Source organism: Cetorhinus maximus, chromosome 2 (genome assembly GCF_964194155.1).
Source record: "Cetorhinus maximus chromosome 2, sCetMax3.hap1.1, whole genome shotgun sequence".
Lineage (NCBI taxonomy): Eukaryota > Metazoa > Chordata > Chondrichthyes > Lamniformes > Cetorhinidae > Cetorhinus > Cetorhinus maximus.
The window spans coordinates 95,997,361-96,014,032 of NC_135880.1; the positions used below are offsets into that span (position 1 = coordinate 95,997,361).

The window sequence follows — 16,672 nt, forward strand, 5'->3', positions numbered from 1 at the left end:
TTTACAGCCTTCCGGGCTGAATATTGAATTCAACAACTTTAGATCTTAAACTCCCCCTCCCCCCATCCCCATCCCGTTTCCACCCCCCCCCTTTTTTTTCAATAATTTATATAGATTCTTCTTTCCCCACCTATTTACATTATTTTTAAATCTAAAACTAAAACCTTGTTAGTCTTTTCCACCCCACCCCCACTGGAGTTGTACTTTGAGTGTCCTGTCTTCCATTCTTAATTAGCACTTTTCTTAGACAAATATCACCACCTTCAACACCTCTTTGATCCTTTTGTCTGTGACATCTTTTGATTATCTGCTCCTATCACGGCTTGCTTATCTCCACAATCACCACACCCTCAACTTCTCTCTTCCCCCCCCCCCACCCCCCCCCCCCACCTTAAACCAACTTATATTTCTCCTTTCTCCTAACTATGCTTCAGTTCTGCCGAAGGGCCATGAAGGCTCGAAACGTTAACTGATTTCTTCTCCACCGATGCTGCCAGACCTGCTGAGTTTTTCCAGGTAATTCTGTTTTTGTTTTGGATTTCCAGCATCCGCAGTAGCTTTTAGCTTTTTGTTTTTATAGCTGTAAAAGTTTACTTATCAAAGTAATTAAAAATATTAATCACAATTATTTATCAATCAACTGCAATAATGGGTTGTGTTTGATGTTGTATGATTATTGCTTAACTAGATTTCAGGGGATTCCCTGCAAACTTTATGAATGTGATAAAAGTTGTCTCTACTGACCTGTGTGAATCTTTTGAACTGGTTATAATCTTTCCACATTCTCGCTTATAGAAAACTCCTTCAATCCAGGATTGCTGGGTCTAGAAATGAGAAAATGTGCAAGTTAGTTATTGTGTATTTTAGCATTCCAATGGATTTGAATAGGTTTTTTGGGTTGTTTTGTTATATTTAATTGGATACAGTGGTTTGCATAGGCTATTCACAATTTTGGTGTCATACTTGATACCAGATGAACTTCTAACCTCATATCTGCACCATCACTAAGACTACCTATTTTCACCTCTGTTACTCCACCTAACTCTGCCCATGCCTCAGTTTATCCACTGCTGAAGCCTCCAACCATGCCTTTGTTACCTCTAGACTTGACTATTTCAACCTGCTCCTAGCTGGCCTCCCACTTTCTACCCTACGTAAACTTGAGGTCCAAATTATGCTGCTCGTGTCCTAATTCACACCAAGTCCCAATCACCCATGTGCTCCCTGACCTACACTGGCTCCCAGTTAAGCAATGCCTCAATTTTTAAATTCTCATCCTCATTCTAAAAATGCCTCCATGATATTGCCCTCCCTATTTGTAATCTCCGACAGCATACAACCCTCCTGAGGTATCTGCAACCTTCCAGTTCTAGCCTCATGAGACACAATTTTAATTGCACCATTGGCAGTTGTACCTTTAGCTGTCAAAGCCCTAAGCTCAGGAATTCCCTCCCTCAACCTCTCCATCTGTCTTTCCTCCGGTAAGACATTCCTTAAAGCCCACCTCTATGCCCTTTGGTCATATGCCCTAATATCTCCTTATTTGGCTTGGTGTTAAATTTTGTTTCATAATATTTCTGTGAGGGGGATTGGGATGTTTCACTATATTAAAGGTGCTATGTAAGTTCAAGAGTTGTTGGTTCGTTTTTCAATTTTCTGCCTTTTTTGAAGACTTTAATTGGTATTATTTCTTTCTTTTCTCACCTTCTTGGCATTGTGGAGAGTTTAACTTTCTCATTAAGCACCATATAATGGTAGAGTAGGCATTTTATGAGCATTCCTTTTGTTCTCAAAGAGTTAGAGAATAAGGAGGAATGCCACAGGTATGCAAAGTCAGATCCACTTGTAACATGGGAAAAAATTTCAACTTATCATCTCCATGGTCTTATTACAAAGATCTTATAGTTTCTCTAATGGTCAGCCATTCTGCAAATGCCAGGTTTATGCCCAAGATGCTACACTAGCAGCTATAGTGGCTGACGAATGAAGTGGTTAGAAGTGCAGATCACTGCAGATTACATCACTGCGAGAAACGCTTTCTGCAGCTGTGCCCACTCCTGCAATGCTCCTGTTGCTGGGTGTTTCCTCAACATTACAGTGTGATCTGTGTGGGAAAATTGTGAATCCAGATTTGGTAGACTCATGGCTACTGCAGCTCAAGGTCTCTGTAGCATCTGTTAGAACATTCCTGAGAGAACCTACAGATACACTTAGGATCTCTGGGGGGTTGGGGGGCGGGGGTCTTTGCTGTACATGGCTTAAAAAGGGCCATACACTACACAGTGGACTACAGTTTTAATAAAATAAATTAAATAATACTATACAATTGTAGTTAGTAGTATTCTGTACTGTAATCATCCTACTTGGTAGAGGGCTCTCGCTCTCAATTGATTCCAGGAATAAACTGTGTTAGATTTTGTATGCAGGTTCTGGATGGCATTGCTTCTGGACCTCAGCTTCTGGAGGTAGTCCTAAGCTGGCTTTCCTGTCTGCATTGCTGCCATTTCTACTTAATTACTTGTGCTCTTTGGTCCATCTGGTCTCCCCCCCTCCAAATCTAAAGGAGCAAAATTAATCTTTGGCAGTAACATAAAAAGGGTGATAATGAATTAGAAGCCTGTTTTACAACTCACCTGATCCCTGTTCCATTGACTTTAGTGGAAATTCGAGTAGGGTGTAAAATGAGTTGATGATTCACTGCCGTTCATTTTTTTTACAAACTCTTTGCTTTTTTATGCTATTATGATATCAAAATATGCAACAAGACCTGGGTGTCCTTGTACACCAGTCGCTGAAGGTAAGCATGCAGGTGCAGCAGGCGGTAAAGAAGGCAAATGGTATGTTGGCCTTCATTGCCAGAGGATTCGAGTACAGGAACAGGGATGTCTTGCTGCAATTGTACAGGGCCTTGGTGAGACCACACCTGGAATATTGTGTGCAGTTTTGGTCTCCTTATCTGAGGAAGGATGTACTTGCTATAGAGGGAGTGAAGCGAAGGTTTACCTGACTGATTCCTCAGATGGCGGGACTGACATATGGGGAGAGATTGAGTCGATTAGGATTATATTCGCTGGAGTTCAGAAGAATATGGGGGGATCTCACAGAAACCGATAAAATTCTAACAGGACTAGACAGGGTAGATGCAGGAAGGATGTTCCCGATGGTGGGGGAGCCCAGAACCAGGGGTCACAGTCTGAAGATATGGGGTAGACCATTTAGGACTGGGGTGAGGAGAAATTTCTTCACCCAGAGAGTGGTGAGCCTGTGGAATTCGTTACCACAGAAAGTAGTTGAGACCAAAACATTGTATGTTTTCAAGAAGGAGTTAGATATAGCTCTTGGGGCAAAAGGGATCAAAGGATATGGGGAGAAAGCGGGAGCAGGCTATTGAGTTGGATGATCAGCCATGATCATAATGAATGGCGGAGCAGGCTCGAAGGGCTGAATGGCCTATTCCTGCTCCTAGTTTCTATGTTTCTAAAAGCCTTGATGCAGAAATGGAAAGACACCCTCAATCTTGCATGTCATTCCTTATGTTTTTGTTATATGCAGTTGTCAAATAGATGTTTTAAATTTTGGACAAGAAATCGAGCTTTTTACGTGCTATGAGCACCCTTAGAGTCTCAAAATGGTGTTTGTGGGATACATGCATAATTGTAGGGCGAATCGTGTTGAATGCTAAATTGGTGAGGGCATTAGCATATGTGTAATAAACCTCTGTCGGAAATATTCAGAGTAAGCAGATAATGGTGTCAATCAGTGTGCAACACTGACTTGGCCCAGAAGTTTAATTTTGGAACTGAACACTTCATCAAATGCCCTCTCTTAACCTTGAACAGCTGAATAGGTTTTAAGCAGCTGGGAGGACAACACTAGCTCCACCACCAGCTTTACTCAAAGGGATCATCAACTGCCTGGAGGTTGGTTGCTGGTTGATTTCTTCTGGCTATTGTTGTGATTCTACAAGTGTTTGTTTGGTGCCTTCTATGGTTATAAGGCTGCATTTTTCAGAACTGTATTTGTCACAAGTGCCCATCCAATTTCCTTTTGAAATCAATGATCATCTCCACTTCATCTCTTGTCTAAACCTTTAAATCTGTGCCCCCAGTCCTTGTACGATCAACTAATGAGAACAGTTTTTCTTTATCTATCTTATCTAAACCTATTTTATAATCTTGTTCACCTCTATCATCTCCCCTTAATCTCCTTTGCTTCAAGGAGAACAACCTGAGCTTCCCCAACCTAACCTTGTAGCTAAAATCCCTCATCCCTGTACAACTGAACGCAATGCTTTAATTGTGGCGTAACCAGAGCTTTATTAAGGTAGAGCATAACTTTCCTACTTTTGTAATCAATACCTCAATTTATGGCTCTTTTCTGTCCATTCTGCTCGCCTATCTATGTTCTGTCGCAGTTGATTGGTATTATCCTCACTGTTTGTCACACCACCAAGTTTGGTACCATCGGCAATTTTTTTCAATTGTACTCTGTATTCCAAATCCAAGTGATTTCCAAAAAAGACCTGTCATCCCAGCACTGACCCTTGGAGAACACCACTGTCCATCATCCTCCAGTATGAAAAATAACCATCTACCACAACTCACTGCTGTCTGTCCTGAAGCCAATTTTTTATCCAAGCTGACACTGATGCTCCTATGCCATGAGCCTCAATTTTGTTAACCAACCTTTGATGTGGCACTTTGTCAAACACTTTCTTAAAATCCATATAGGTAATATCTATTATTTCCCCTTCAACAGCCTTCTCTGTTACTTCATCAAAAAATTAAATTAGTCAAGCATGATCTGCCTTTCACAAATCTATGCTATAGAAAGCTATGTGTCTGTGTATAGAATGTTGGTTAGACTGCACCTGTAGTACTGTGTGCAGTTTTGGTCCCCTTACATCAGGAAGGGTATTATTGCCCAAGAGGAAGTGCAATGAAGGTTCACCAGACTTGTTCCCGGGATGGTGGGACTGTCCTATGAAGAGAGATTGGGGAAACTAGGCCTGTATTCTCCAGAGTTTTGAAGAATGAGAGGTGATCTCATTGAAATCTACAAGATACCTAAAGGGATAGACAGGGTCGATGCAGGCAAGATGTTTCTCCTGGTTGGGGAGTCTAGAACCAGGGGACACAATTTCAAAATAAGAGGGAAGCCACTTAGGACCAAGGTGAGGAGGCGTTTTTTTACTCGGAGGGTTCTCTACCCCCGAGGGCTGTGAGTAGGTTTAAAGCAGAGATTGACAGATTTATAAATACCCATGGCATAAAGGGATACGGAGATAGTGTGGGAAAAAGAAATTAAAGTGGATGATCAGCCATGATCATATTGAATGGTGGAGCAGGCTCAATGGGCTGAATGGCCTAGTTCTGCTCCTTTGTTCCTATGTTCCTATGACGGGTCTCCTGAATTAACTCAAACTTCTCAAGTGTCTGTTAATGTTTTCCATTATTATTGTTTCTAAAACCTTACCTATCAACTGATGTTAAACTGAATGGCCTGAAATAACTAGAAATGTCCTTATACACTTTCTTGAACAAGGGTGTCCCATTTGCCACATTCTCCGCTACTCTAACACCTCCCCTGTATCTAGGGAAAATTGGCAGATTAAGGCAAGCCTTTCCGCTACCTTCACCCTGCTTCCCTTAGTAACCTGCATGCAAGCCATCTGGACCAGGTGACTTATCCACTCTAAGCATAGGCAGCCTTTCCAGTGCATCCCATCCATTAATTAGCTCTACCATCTCTGTCTTACTGATATTTTGTCAACATAATCTTCCTAAGTAAACACCGACGCAAAGCACTCATTAGGCATTCTGGCTTTGTCCAACACCTCTAAGTATATATCGCCCTCTATGGGTGGAATTTTATGGCCCCGTCGCAGCAGGGACAGGGCTGAAAATGAGGCAAGTTGTTCAAAAGTCCACTGACTTCGGTAGGACCGTAAAATCCTGCCGGCGTAAAATTCCGCTCTTTGTCCCTAATAGGCCCATGCCACCTCTTAATAACCACTTTCTAATTAAATTGCCCAATATGACCGCTTAATTGTTTTTGTACATCTTTGCAATTTCCCTGCAGATTTGCTCCTCTATTTCTCTCTCACTATTTGGAAGTTGCTAAAATACCCCACATAACTCAATCATACCCTTTTTCTCCTCAGCGCTAACCAAATGGATTCTGCCCTTGCCCGCTCAAGGACATCCTCGCTTTCCAACACTATAATACCTTCCCTAATCAGTACTGCCACTACACCTCCCTTTTTACCTGCCCTATTGTAATAAACTTGGAGAGTGCAGGATGGGTTTCTTGTAAGGAACAGTGAACTTAAGTAACAGACTTCAGAGGAGGCTACATGTTTGTTTCAAGACCAAGGGCAGAATCTTATGTTCGTCATGAGGGGGTGAGCCTTGCACGCCGACACATAAAATGACGTGTGATGACTTCACACCATCCGTCATTCTGATCTTCCATTCGGCTGGCGGGGAGCGGAGTCGGCTGCGCACCTGCCGAACTGTCAAAGGCCTGTTAAGGCCAATAATGAACTAATTAAGCCTATTCAGAAAGCTGCCCCTCCAACCTTAAGGTTGGCGGGCAGGCGAAGAGCCCAGGCGGCCTTCGCATTTTTCATGAAACTTCATCCAGGAGCGGGATGAGTTTTCATGAAGGTTTCATTAATTAAATATAAATTTTTATGAAAATTCCTAAACATGTCCCAGCTCATGTGACACTGTCACAAGAGGGGACATGCCTGAATAATTTCATCTTTTTTTTTTCCACGGCAGTTCCCTGCCTCAGGGAGATTTCTGTGCTTTTTCGCGTGCATTAATTGGCCCGCCCACATAATATGGTGGCGCGCAGCTGATCGTGGGTGGCGATCGGCTTCACACCCACCCGCGCCCGCTCCTGACTGGCCCGCCCAGCGGGGAGAAGATTCTCCCCCAAGGCTAAAAATCTCTGCCCCCTAAGATTCCGCATGCTTAAGGCTGATTGGTCTATATAGTCACACGATCCCCATAACAGTAAGAAATGGTTTAACTTACAATTTAACTTACATTCCTCCCTCTTTACTTTTGTTTTACCCTCTTATTTACAAAACATCTTAACCCATATTATATGCAATTATATACAGTTCATGCCATTATAAATTTAGTCTTTGAGGAGGTTTTTGGAATCAGGTAGAATGCCGCAACTCTACAACTGAAGGTTCTTCCATTGGATCAATTTGAACAGGATCTGCAGCTTCGGAGACATCCCTAGACACTAGCAGTTCAGAATTAATTACTCCAACAGTGACATCAGGTATGTCGATCTTTATCGATCTGACACCTTAGGTGTCAAAGTTTTGACTTAGATTTCAGTGGATTAACTGGTTGTTGGAGGGTTTCTCGACTTCTGAGATGATCCATTTGTTTTCTAACAATCCTGTTTTCCACTTCTACTTGATAAGATAAAGGTCCTGTTTCAGAGACGATTGTACCAGGGACCCATCTCAGTCCAGTTGCAAAATTTCGTAGAAAAATTGTCTCTCTCACAGTAAACTCTCAACCTTTACTGTGAACGTCATGATTTACTTTCTGACTCCCCTGGTTTCTCTCCACCTTCCCCTCTAAATTGGGGAACACTAGATTCAATCTTGTATGAAGTCGGCACTTCAATAACAATTCTGAAGGTGTTAAACCAGTGGTCGCATGAGGAGTTGTGTGATAGCTGAACAGGCATCATGAAATTTGTGTTTCTAATGTTGCCTCTGATAGTTTCTTCACACCCGTTTTAAAGGTTTGTACTGCTCTTTCTGCCAAGGCATTAAATGAGGGATTATACGGTACTGTTCTGGTGTGTTTAATCCCATTTAGGTTCATCCCATTTAGGTTGGAATCCAGTGCTAGTGAAAGCAGTACCATTGGGTAACCGCAGGTAAACCATGAACACTGAAACTCGCGAGCAGTTTTTCAATGGCTGTAGACGAAGTAGGTGATCTCACTTCAAACACGTCCATCCATTTGGAATGTGCGTCGATAATCTCAAGAAACATGGTACCTAGAAATGGACCTATGTCGTCTATATGTAGTCTAACCCAGCGTCACCAGGCCACTCCCACGGATACAGTGGAGCTGAAACGGGCAACTTCTGCTGTTGCTGACACTGAAGACAGTGTTTCACCATTTTTTCTATATCATTGTCTATACTTGGTCACCAGATATAATTTCGTATGAGCATCTTCATTTTCGAAACACCAGGATGTGCACTATGAATTTCTTCTAATAATGGTTCTCTTCCTTGCACAGTAACAAAGACTCTTGCTCCCCATAACAAGATACCATCTTGACAACTCAGTTCGGATCTGCATAACAAGGAATGGTTTTAATTCTTCAGGAACTTGTGCATTTGACCATCCTTGCAACCCTTGTTCAAGGACTCTTGCTAAAATTGGATCCCGATTCGTACAATTTTTTATCTGTCTTGCGCAGACTGTTGAGGAGTCCAGGGAATTCAATGCAAGTACTACTTCTTGAGGTACTGGAACATGTGTAATACTGTCAGTCAAAGGGAAACGCCTGAGTCTGTCTGCATTTGTTGTGTGCACACCCGGACTGTGCATATAAGTGTACTTGCATGCTGACAAAATTAAAGCCCATCTTTGAATTCTAGCAGAGGCTATCGGTGGGATTGCCTTATCTTCAGTAAACAATCCTAACAGTGGTTCATGATCTGACACTATGGTGAAGTGTCGACCGTGTAAATATTGATGGAACCTCTTTACTCCAAATACAATAGATAAGCCCTCTTATCAATTTGTGAGTAACATTTCTCGGCTACAGAAAGGGTTCTGGATACATATCCTATCCGTCTTTCAGATCCATCCTCCATTTTTGATGACAATAACACTCCATAGGGAGATGTGTCACAAGGGAGTAACAATTCCTTAGACAGATCGTAGTGCACTAGCAGACATGACAAGTGTGAAAGCTTCTTGACTCTTGTGAAAGCTTCCTCTTGCTGAGCCTTCCAGGACCATCTGTGGTTCTTCTTCAATAATAAATGCAAAGTAACTAACACTGTAGATAGATTAGGCAAAAATCGACCGTAATAGTTTACCATGCCCAAAAAAGACTTGAGCTCCGTGACGTTACAAGGAAACGACGCTTCCTTGACTGCCCTGACTTTCTCCTCTAATGGTTACAACCCTTGGGCATCCACTCGATGATCCAGATATGCAACTTCCTTTGCTTGAAAGGTGCACTTTTGTTTTGTTAAACAAATGCCAGCTTCTAAAAATCTCTTCAGAACCTCTTCCAGGTTTGCCACATGCCCTGCTTCTGTGGATCCTGTGATTTGGATGTTATCCAGGTACACTATAACTCAGGGAAGTCCTTATAGTAAGCTTTCCTTGGTTCTCTGGAAAATTGCTCAGGCAGAGGACACACTGAAGGGTAGGCATGTTACTGGTATAGGCCCCTGTGTGTGTTTATGGTGACATAACTTCTTGATGTGTTATCCACTGATACGCATGGCTCAAGTTCAGTTTAGTATAAGATTTTCCTCCTGCAAGTTTAGCATACAGATCTTCAATTTTTGGGACTGGGTGTCTAATTTTGCAGCCTTGTTGCTGTTAATTTATAATCCCTGCAGATGCAAATGGTTTGGTCTGGCTTTAGCACAGGGACTATGGGTGCTGTCCATTCTGAAAACTGGACTGGCTGTATTATTACTAATTTCTCCAATTGCATAATTCCGCATCAACCTTTTCTCTCAGAGCATAAGGCACAGGTCTTGGCTTAAAAAACTGGGGTGTTGCTTCAGGGTCCACCTATATTTCAGCTTGCAGACCTTTGATTTTCCCCAACTCATCCTGGAATACTCGGTCATGCTTTTTCAGCAACTCTGGGAGCCCTCCAGTCCTAACCTGAAAAATTTCTGACCAATTTAGCTTGATTTCCTTCAACCAGTCACGGCCCAGAAGGCTAGGCCCGTCTCCTGTTACAACAATTATTGGCAGCTGAGCCGTCTGTTGCCTGTATGATACAGGCACAGAGGTGATGCCTTTCAGCTGTATTGCTTCTCCTGTATATGTCTTTAACTGAGTAGCAGTTTTCTCCAAACTCAATGGCTGGGTACCTTCTCTGAGATATTTAAAGATGTGTTCTCCAATCACTGTGGTTGATGCTCCTATGTCCCCTTCCATGAGCAGAGGCTTATCATTTATTTGAAGTGTAACAGTGATTGGTTCAGTTTTCCTGGTCTTCAGATTGTGTAGGAAATAAACATCAGCCTCAGTAACTTCCAGCTCTTCTATACAGTACACTTCATTTAACTTGACCTGCTGTCTGAATGGCTGCCTTGATCGAGTTCTGCACTGTTTAACAATGTGCCCTTTTTATTGGCAGTAGTGGCCTTCTGCCTCTTTAAATCTACAGACTCTGGGTGCATGATTTCCCCCACAACAGTAACAGTTTAACTTCTAGGTTACTGGTGAGCTGCTTCCAGCATTGCCTTTTGTTTCTCTAGCGGTAGGGACCTTGTCCTGCTTCACTGTAGCCTTCCTGATCTTCGCACCACACCCAGTGGCGGGTTCCCACCCTAGCCACAGAACGGCGCCGTGTTGCACACTCTGCAGAGCCTGCGAGTCGCTCTCAGCGCTCTCCATTGCTAGTGGTATCTCCATGACACGCTTCAGGTCTATCTCAACTTCTGCAAGCAAATGGCGCTGAATGGCATCGTTGTTTGTGCCACAAACTAAACAATCTCGAAACATGTTGTTTAAAGAGTGACCGAAGGCACAGTGCTCCGTTAACTGTTTTAACTTCGTGATGTATGTTGCAATCGACTCACAGGGGGCCCTTACTTGAGAGTTAAACTTGAATCTTTGCATGATAACTGAGGGTTTAGGCTGAAAATGTCCTTTCACGATGTCTACTAGCTCAGTAAAGGATCTGGAATTTGGCGCGGTCAGAGCCATCAAGCTATGGATCAGGTTATATGTTTTGCTCCCACAGACACTTAAGGGAATTGCCTTCTGTTTCTCCTCTGCCGTTATTTCGTTAGCTACAAAGTAGAATCCGAATCAATGTATTGACTCCAGTCCTCGACGGATGAGTCGTACGAGTCAATTCTACCAAAGTGAGGCATTGTTGGTGAGTATACTTCTTTTCTTCCCTTAAAAATCGGAATACAGTCGCGAGGCGAGGTGCTGCATTGATGCTATTTATCCTCATCACCAGTTGTAATAAACTTGGAGGGTGCAGGATGGGTTCCTTGTAAGAAACAGTGAACTTTATCAACAGACTTCAGATGAGGCTACATGCTTGTTCCAAGACCAAGGCTATAAAGCTCCACCCCGACAGTTCCCCGCGCTTAGGGCTGATTGGTTTATATAGTCACATGATTCTCATAACAGTAAGAAATGGTTTAACTTACAATCATTACGCATATCTTCTCTGAACATTGTATCATTGAATATTAAGCGTCCAGTCTGTACCATTTTTAAGCCACATTTCTGTATTATCACTACATCATATCGCTACCCACCTATTTGTGCTTGTAGCTCCCCAGCCTTATTCACCACACTTTGTGTGTTTACATATATGCATTCTAACCTTTCTTTGCATTCCTCATAGTCCATCTTAGTCTGCTCCGAACCAATATGGTACTATGTCCTTCTCCAGCACTATCCAACATCTCACTCCTTTATGCACCTTATTTCTCTTTTTTACTGGGTACACATCCCCCTGCCAATTTAGCTTAAACACTCCTCAACCATATTAGTGAACCTTCTTGTGAGGATACTTATGCCAGTCCTGTTGAGGCACAATCCATCCCTTTTGATTAGGTGCCTCCTGTCCCAAAACTAGTCTCAATGCTCCAAGAATCTGAAGCCCTCCCTCCTGTACCATGCCTCAAACTATGCTAACTTCCTATTTCTGCTCTATGTGCCACTATGAGCAAACCATTTTTTTTTCAATCTCATCCCTCATTATTGGTAACAATTTCTAATTGATGTCCATTGCATTCTTTTAGCAGGAATTGAAGGAGAAATAATTCACAAATTGCTGTTTTTGTTATGAGCTTAAGGGTGAGAAAGGGGAGTGTCTCAATAAGGAACAAGCCTTTGGAATACAAACACAGAAAGAAAAAGTTAAGGAAAGAAGGAAGAACTTACATTATTTAGCACTTTATCCCATTCACAGGAGTGCTACTTAACCAATGATTTTTGAAATGCTGCTCTGTGAGTTGTTACAGCAGCTAATGGTTCCATAACAAGGTCCCACAAACAGCAAATGAGTTGAATGATCAGATAATCCGGTTTCTTTATAGATTAAATTGAAGAAAGACCTTGACCAGAGCACCAGGGGAGCACTCTGTTCCTCTTGGAATAATGTCTAAACAGCCCTGGTTTAACATTTCATCCAAAAGACAGTGCCTTTCAACAATGCAGCACTCCCTCTGCACTGAAGTGTCACATGAATTATGTGTCCAAGCTCTGGAGTTGAGCATTAACTTCTCACTCACAGACAGTCCTGAGAGAGTAACCCATGGAAATGGCATTAATAGAGCACAAATCATTGTATTGCTCTGGTTGATGCTGATCTTGTGGAAAGACAGTTTTTATTTCCACTGCCATCAAGTAAGTGATACAAGTAACACATAATTGGAGTTCTTTCTATAGAGAACTGTCTAAATACTTTTGAAAGCCATTATGTATTTTATCCAACATAGATGAATATTGACATTTCACTGTAATAAGCTTGAAGATTAAATGTTAGAAATGATTAAATTAAGTAGGCAGTCACTAATATAAACTGTTGCATATCACATCACCAAATATTCCACTATTAACATTTTACTGTCAGCATGAAGACTATATTTATAATAACTATATTTGAATACAAATATAATTACAGAAGTATCAGTAAAGCACACTAGTGAATATATACATATGTACTGACACCAACAAAAGCTGATTATCAACACTAAATGTATCTTTTTTTTATTCAAACAAAGTAACTTACCATATTTTAACGATTGAGAAAATCAATTTTATTAAAGTTCCCTATTCCTTGAAAAAGTAAAGTAAGCTTAGCATGTGCTCATGAGCAAGAGACTGCCATAACTTTGCTGCATAGCAGCAAATACTTTGCTCAGTTTTAGCACCTATGAGCACAGATCTACACAAAAGTATGTAGTCTGAAATAGAAAAACAAATATTTTATAAAAGACTGTTTACTCCTTGTTTGCCTTTCACAAAATTTCCTTCAGAAAGCTGTACCTGAAAAACGAGGAAAGGCTTTACATACCCTCACATCTGTAAGATTTGTATCGAAAGTGAATGTGTCAAGGGCACATCCAGTAATATGTTTTAACCCTTACAGGACAGTAGAAATACTTGCACCAGTTTGTTAAGGAAGTAGTCCATGATCACAGTGCTCAGTCTTCAATATGTATATGTAGATTCCCATTTCTCTGTTGTAATAGCCAGTATTTCAAACAAGCAGATACTTTGACAGAGGTTCTTACATAAAAGAAAAGGTGCTTTAACTGAAAGCTGCGAAGGGTGCTGTGTATACAAAAGGTTAAACCTCCCTCCCTCCACTTAAATACAGGTATACCTGCATTCCACAACTGAGTCTTGACTTTAACCAGAATAAACCTGTTTTTGTTAGTGCATTTTATTGGAATTGCATGAAATTTACAAATATAGGACAGCTAAGCACTGATTAGAATCACACTATCACTAAGACTGATTGTTTAAATCCAGCATATACAATGATTTAATTACTTACTGTGTGGTTACGTGAGGATTTATAACTTTTAACATGAAACAATGTGATTGAAGTGACAATCTACAAAAAAAAATCTGTTGCAATTTTGAAGTTGTCATAATATACATTCTGTGCAATATGGAACTATAATCAGCCACTTCCTGCTAAAAGAAAAGAATTTGGTGAGCCTTTGAGGAGGATTAGAGGTTAGGACTATAATTGTCACAATGATGTCATGCCTAATTGGCTTGCTGATAGATTTTTGGAAGGCATCTGATAAAGTTCAACAAGTGTGATTACAGGTAAAATAAATGTAACTGAATTAATAGGAAATTAGCTGAGCAGATTCAAAAATGATTCCGAAATAATGCTGTAGCTTAATGGGCTACAGGACCAAGTGTTGGAAAGTTGGAAAGGATTAGTTTGAATCGCTGTTTTTCAACTGGCACAAACATGATGAGCCAAACGGCCTCCTTCTGCGCTGTAAATTTTCTATATTTCCATGTAGAAAGCAAAAGCTAGTTGCTAAATGCATAAATCTTTGGCTGCAGTCAGTGGCTGATGGAGATCAATAATATGGCCTGAAAATTTCAGATGGGATATTATCAAAAGAGAGGAAAGCAAAGTGAAGGCAGGTTCCATTCACACCATTTATAGAGGATCCTGGAACTGACTGCTGATAGATCAGTGAGAGCATAGCAGAATCAGCTACATCCTGCAAACCCTGGGCGATGTTGTGATAAAGCTCTCATTAGCTACTTTCTATTGTTCCCCAAAAATGATACCCCAAGGCAAGAAGGCCAGTTGTCAAAGTATTGACTTTAGATGCACTGACTGGTCTGGAGGCCTCTCTGTTGAGGAGGCAGTAGAGGGACAGATATAAATGTTCTTGGTGCTATCATTTGCTTCAAGTAGCAATATATCCTCCCTGGATATCTGCACCAATGCTCCTCCGTTACCCTGCCACCCTTTCTTAGGTCCTCTGAGATGGTCCTCGGTGGTGCAATGTGAGTGCAATACTCATTCAGCATGCTTCTTTTTAAAGTGGGGACCCAGAAATCTGAGTCCATGAGCTCAGGATTCAAGGACAGGCTTTCATAGAGCTTCTACTCCCCACTGTCAGATAATTTCGCTTCTGAGTCCTGTGGTGCCGTGAGAATAATAAATGAAGGAGTGCCAAGCATATAAAGAGACTATAAGGAAGTGACGGTGACCATGAAGTTTACCTTAGCTATTCAAGTGAGGTCATGAAACTTCTCCCTGCACTGTAAGGGTATCTTGGGGGTCAAGGAAGTACCAATCGCTGTCACAGACCCTAAACTGCCATTCCTCTGGTTTTATATCTATATTATGTGGACATAAGGCTTGGTTCCCTGAAGCTCACTGCTCCTTTCTTCAGTCTTGCTGTTATTCTAATTTCCCAGGTTGCCTGTTCCTCCAATGCTCCAAGCACCCCTACAAGAAACAGCAGGTTTTCTATCCTACTTGGTGTCTGTCACTCCTCCAGGTGTCTTCTGGTTCCAATAGCCACCACCCAACTGCAAAGCACCTTTCACACGATGAAACACTAAACCTTATTCTATTGTTACCTGAAAGAGTCATGCCAATATCAGCCCACGGTGCTCATGCACTTAGGGAGAATAAGATGCAGCATTCAGCAGCAATGTGGGAAAAGAGATATTAGGACCAGAATAAAAACACAGTAATCAATGAAAAGGTGAATAAAATATCAGACAAAGGCAATGACAGGTATATGGAGTTAGGTTGTAGATCAGCCATAATCTCATTGATTGGAGAACAGGCCCAAGCAGCTAAATGGCCTACTTCTGTTCTTATGTTCCTCTATCACCCCCATTTATAAGAGAGGCAGCTTCAGTGTCACTGGCCATTATTTTCTGGCCTCATGATCTGAACGTGCACCACCCCTGGAGTTCCCACTCACACCACTTCACTCCGTTGGATTCCACTATCTTGCCAGCTTCCAGTTCACGCAAAGCTCAGAAGCGGAAGCAGCAGGAAATATCTATCAACATCCTGGGGTTTACCATTGACCAGAAACTGAACTGGACCAGCCATGTAAATACTGTGACTACAAGGGCAGGTCAGAGACTGGGAACTCAGTGGCAAGTAACTCACCTCCTGATTCCCCGAAGTCTGTACATCAAACACAAGGCAAAAGTCAGGAATGTGATGGAATACTCTCTACTCGCCTGGATGAGTGCAGCTCCAACAACATTCAAAAAGCTTGACACTGTTCAGGACAAAGCAGCCCATTTGATTAGCACTCCACCCACCACCTTAAAAATTTACTCCCTCCACCACCGACGCACAGCAGCAGCAGTGTACACCATCTACAGATGTACTGCAGAAACTTCATATTCATTCAATATTACGAATACCTGAAGCAGTTGAAGATGCATTTAACTTGTCAGTTTAGGCTATTTACATTACAAAACTGGCTGACTTAGTAACTTTCACAAGCATGTGTCTGTCCCTGGACACATACTGGGATACTCTTCACTGCCCACCAAACAGAAAAACAAAATAAAAGCAAAATACTGCGGATGCTGGAAATCTGAAACAAACACAAAATGCTGGGAAAACTCAGCAGGTCTGACAGCATCTGTGGAGAGAGAAAAACAGAGTTAACGTTTCGAGTCCAAATGACCCTTCTTCAGAACTGAAGAGAAGTGAAAATGTGATTAAATTTATACTGTTTAAGGGGGGGTGGGGCAGGTAGAGCTGGATAGAAGGACAGCGATAGGTTGGGACAAAGGAGGGATTGACAAAGATGTCATGAACAAACAAAATAATTGCTTCCAGAAAATAGCAAACAGAGCTTAATTTTAAATTTGCAATGCATAAAATTTCTGTATAAACAAATATAATACAGATGTTTTTGAATACGGAAC

At 41.6% G+C, this 16,672-nt stretch overlaps 1 protein-coding gene across 1 annotated transcript in view; it reads right to left on the minus strand.

Moving 5' to 3' along the window:
* Positions 1 to 11,424, minus strand: part of trpm6 (transient receptor potential cation channel, subfamily M, member 6) — a 186,879-nt gene extending 175,455 nt beyond the window's left edge. Inside the window, exons 1-2 of the mRNA XM_078559318.1 lie at positions 11,419 to 11,424; positions 745 to 824 (exon numbers count right to left, since the gene is read on the minus strand). Of these exons, the coding sequence (XP_078415444.1) occupies positions 745 to 824; positions 11,419 to 11,424 (86 nt within the window). The remainder of the gene's footprint in view (positions 1 to 744; positions 825 to 11,418) is intronic.
* Positions 11,425 to 16,672: the final 5,248 nt, after the last annotated feature.